Raw genomic sequence first — 4,745 nt, 5'->3', positions numbered from 1 at the left:
GTGGAGGGCTTCTTGTCAGCTGAAATGCTTAATCTAGCGGGACAGGCAAAAACCCTACTACAGCTGGTGAAAATTGATTGATATCAAGTTTTGACCAGCAAACAAGGTTTAGTCTAAATCAAACCACTTAGGCAATAGCGCAGTCCTCCTGCCTGTAAAATCAGATTGTAAAAATATGGCTTTAAAAGTGCCAGATCTGACTTTACAAGGGCTTGTAAATCACAGGGAAGTCCTCCAATGCAGGACTGTTTCTCAACCAGGTCCCTGTCGTCCACCAGGCTCCTTTTTTGGGTTACGCCTTTTTGGGGAGTTGTTGGCCAAATTTGTTGGACATCTTGGAATTGTCCACCCGTGTATTTTTTTGTATTGTCCCAAATGGCTTGATTCAGAGGGATCTTGTGCATAACTGTTGATGGAACCAAGTAATTTGCAGGAATTGATTAATCAGTGCAAATTGGTCGAAAGAATCAAGCAGATTCAGGCTCTTTCCGAACACGGCGTTCCTCCGTCCCTTTACAACCCAAAGTTTATCGGGTGGACCCTGGCGGAGCTTTTGGCGACGGATTTCAGTCACCATAGAGACTGGGTAAAAATGATCAGCTGAGCCTGGCGGTCGCAGTGATGTGTACCCCAAATTACATACAAGGATACTGATGCAGGACCACTCAATACGCGCTTTGTGCAAGCCGGACATGATAGTCGAGGCGCAGAAGCGTTTGGGCATCCTTGTGTAGCAAATTGTTGTTCAGGCCTTGGGTTAAGGCAACGACAGAGTTAGAAGCACTGTCGAAGGAGATTCAAATAAATATGCCTAGCGTCAGTAGCCTGCAGGCGAAAACCCTTGCACTCGCCCAGTCTTGGCGACGGTCGTTGCCGGTTACCACACACATGTTACATACCCCCGGCAACCAAGAACACTCGTTTCGTTCCGTCGCTTGCCCCGGTTGCCTCCCTCAACCAAGACAATAGCGCGCCGTTTCCTTCCAAGCCAGCTGGCCGCCTGGCGCTAGCAAAAGCTTCCATACGTTATTGTTTAAGGGTGCCAACTTTGCCCCCCGCCCCTAGCACGCTGGATTGCAACCACCAGATTTTATTTCCATAGCCGTCGCCGGCGTCACTGCCCTTGGCCACCACCACTCTCAACACTCACCAATTCACCAGTTCACCATTCGCCGCCCCGATGGCACTCGCATTTTTCTCCGCACCACTCCTGGGGTTCGGCAAGCCTGCGGCTGCACCGGACGCCTCCAAGGACCGCCCAGAATCGATGAGCGCTGAGGCCATCATCAAATGCAGTGACTGTGGGGGCGACGTCATCCTAGCCCAGCTGGGCGAACATGTCTGTCTTCCCGCCGGCCAGCTGCCTTCCATTCCTGAGGACGAACAAGCCCCACCTGACACCGACAACATCCCCCCCAAACCCCCAGAGCTAGAGAAGCCTTCTACAACTGGTAAGCCAATCACATCTTGCCAGCTTTCCTCCCTCCGTGCTTGAACACCCGCCCCACGCCAGATACCATAATATACGGACGCTCTGCCGGAATCGGCAACCCGCTTGCCACTGTCTTGTCGGCACTCCAATCCGTTGAGAGTCAGACGAGTCGAGTCCCGTCGGCCTTGATCTCATGACCTCTCTGGTAATGCAGATCACAGGATCCGTGCTTCTCCAAGACGTTGCAATAGCAGAGGATCACAAAAAGCTTCATTTTCGGGATTTCAAACCCGACTGCCAAAATTAACCAAAAGCTGGCGTCTGGGCACTCGGAACAATGCTCCACTGCAGGCCACTTGAAGCAAAGCGGCTCAGAACATTTCCGAGCGATTCATTTTTGCTCCTAGTTCAAAGATTAAAATTGGACTTATGGGCTCATTCCCAAGACCAACCCTTCTGCTTTTCCCACGAGCATGCACTTCCGCATTGAAATTCTTTAAAATTCCGAGTTGCCATTTTCATCTTTCTTGATCACCACTGTCCTGACAACCATACCGATTTGCTTTTTTTACCCTTCAAGACCTCATCGAGCAACCATCCCAAGACGCCCCCGCCAATCCCACTCCTCTGTCCAGTCAATCTCCTCCCTCAATCGGCCAGTCTACTTCATCCACCGGTTCGTCCACTACTTCATCCAGCAGCGCGTCAACTGCTTCAACCAGCCTATCCACTCCGCAAACCAGCAACCAGTCTTCCACTAGCACATCTCTGGAATCTTTGAAAGAGAAACTCCTGAATTCTATCCGACCGGAGCCAAAACCGGCCTCCTCCTCATCGTCAAATTCCGAACCAATGGCTCCGAAATCAAAAGCCACCACCTCTTCCTCTGAATACTCCTTCTCGAACTCTGACACTTCATCTTCGAGCAACTCTTCGTCTGGAAGGGTGCCTTTCTTCGAAAGATATGCCCAACTGATGCCCAAGACAACCACCAGCGAAGCCAAAGCAACTGTGAAGGAAGCTGAGAACGAGAAGGATGAATTGGTATTTCCACCAAAGAAGCAAATGTCCCCCATCACATCACCCGAGCCTTCGCCTCTCCAAACCAAGTACGAGTCTTCACAGCGATCTCAGCCGACAATTCCTACCTCCAAGTCGATGCCGTTCTCTAATTTCACAGCGCTTGGGATCGCCAGCCAACGAAGAGAAGCGTTGACTCGGATTACGAAGGAGGACCAGAAGCTGCCCAGTTCGACTTCAGCAGCGAGCGGGCTGGACAAACTGATTGCTAGGGAACACGAAGAACTCTCGCGGAGTGGACGAGACAACGGTCTGCGAAACCTGAGGGCGATCCAGCCGGAGCCACGAGGCGCGGGTCCCACTGGCAAGAGCTCGTCGACAAGGGCGCGGACGAATGAGCCGTCGGTGACAGGCTTGGAAGATCTGATGGGCGACCTGATGGCTGAGATGGAGAAAAAGGCCGAGCAAAGTAGCGAGGAGTATCAGAAACGGACCCGCCAGCCTGCCATCAGGAAGATCCAAGTCCCCGAGACCACCCCCAAACACTCTAGCCCGGATAGATTTGGGCAGCATCATTACGAAGTCGACACGCCACGGAAATACCCCTCGGCTTACCCAGATGGTAATTATTTATTCACTTCCTCGAGAAAAAAAAAATCAGTTTTGCTGATTGTTGCTTTGATACCCTAGACACCCCAAAGTTTCATACCAGACAACCATCCGACCCATCCACTCATTCGCCCACACCCAGTTCACCTGGCATTCGGCCGTCAGACTCGATTTCCCAGCTAGGATACACGCGCTCTCCGTCGCCGAAGCTGACGAAGACTGCACGCGTGCCGCGGGGAGACGCTGAGCGGATGTGTCAACGATGCATGGAGGCGCCGATCCGACACGTCAAGAACCCGAAGACGGACGAGGCGCGGCTCTGCTCGGCTTGCTACGCCGAAGTCTATCTCCCTAAGTGCCGGAAATGCTCGAAACCTATCGAACGGGGCGCGGTCACGGACCGGGTGGGCAAAGTGCTTGGCAAATACCATGCGAGCTGTTTCAACTGTTTCCAGTGCAATGCGCCCTTCCCGAATGGTGAGTTCTATGTATGGGAACGAAGACCTGTTGTAAGTCCTTTGAGTCTAAGCAAATCAGCGATTTCCGATGGTGCTGATCAAGAGCGGCTACGCAGTGTTCGAAACATTACCATCGGCTGGCGGGCACGACGTGCTGTAACCAGTCCTGTGGCCGGGGGATCGAAGGGCCCTGCGTGTCGCTTTTCCTGGATGGGTCGCAGACGGGCTCGGTGGTCTCAGACGACTCTACGGGCTCGAACCCGATCAGTAACAGTGCGCGCCGGAAGCTGTACCACCCGGAGCACTTCAGCTGTTCGCGACGGGGCTGCACGACGAGCCTGCACGAGTTCCACTTCGTGGTCAACAAGCAGCCCTGGTGCGAGCGCCATGCGCTGCAGGAGGAGGACAGCCTTCCCAGACCGCTCGGCCTGGCTCACCACTACCCCCTCCCTCCCTCCTCCCGTGATCCACGAGCTCCTCCGTTTGATCCCAGACAGCCTCATCCCTCTTCTCGAATGCCTCCCGATCCCAGAGCGGCTGCCAATCAGCCCCCTCGACGGATGGAACGCAGAAGGACAATCATCCAAAATGTTCGCAGCCGTTGAAGAACCTCCAGCTCAGCAACATAAATACATACATGCATACAAATCATGCATACAAATCTGTGCCATATCAGCTTTCGATTTCTTGTACCTCACCCTCCCTTATAACTACTATATTGGAACCACCCCACTCCTTGTCTCCGAAAACGAACATAAACATGTAGTGCATAGATCGTTTACATGTATACGTGTATTTTTCTCGCATCCACCTCTCAAAAAAAGAAAGCAGAAAATTTACTTCTGTTGTGTTTGTCGTTGTTGTTGCTGTTGTTGTTTATTTTGTCTTCGCTTTGAATCTGTTGAATATTATGTATCATCTTGATGAAGCATTTCGATCGTTTTGTTATCTTTTGGTTTTGAGTAGTGTGCAGTGGCAGGCTCTGTTGTGAGTGGAGGACTTCTTGTGCAATCTGGGACCCCGCAGATGTTGGTTTAGACCCGAAAAGTCTGGATTTTCGCAGGGAAATCTAGCTTTTTGGGCTCTAGATCACTTCTGGGAGACCCGCAGATCTTCCCTCTCACCTATCTCGAAAACATCATTAAACCTTCCCCCTCTTGACCCTTCTTCAAACGAGTCTGTTACATTAGGCTTAAATACCTCTCTTGCTTCCGAAAAGGTGGATA

At 51.9% G+C, this 4,745-nt stretch overlaps 1 protein-coding gene across 1 annotated transcript; it reads left to right on the top strand.

Annotated features, from left to right (window-relative positions):
* Positions 1-2,284: 2,284 nt before the first annotated feature.
* Positions 2,285-4,124, top strand: PtA15_6A832 (uncharacterized protein; the record flags this gene model as incomplete). The annotated part of the gene is made up of 3 exons (XM_053170578.1): positions 2,285-3,074; positions 3,143-3,570; positions 3,636-4,124. 3 exons carry the CDS (start codon positions 2,285-2,287, stop codon positions 4,122-4,124), a joined length of 1,707 nt encoding a protein of 568 aa, XP_053021755.1.
* Positions 4,125-4,745: the final 621 nt, after the last annotated feature.

The sequence above is a fragment of the Puccinia triticina genome, chromosome 6A (assembly GCF_026914185.1).
Source record: "Puccinia triticina chromosome 6A, complete sequence".
Taxonomy (NCBI): Eukaryota; Fungi; Basidiomycota; class Pucciniomycetes; order Pucciniales; family Pucciniaceae; genus Puccinia; species Puccinia triticina.
This window is presented reverse-complemented; position numbering and strand designations above follow the sequence as displayed.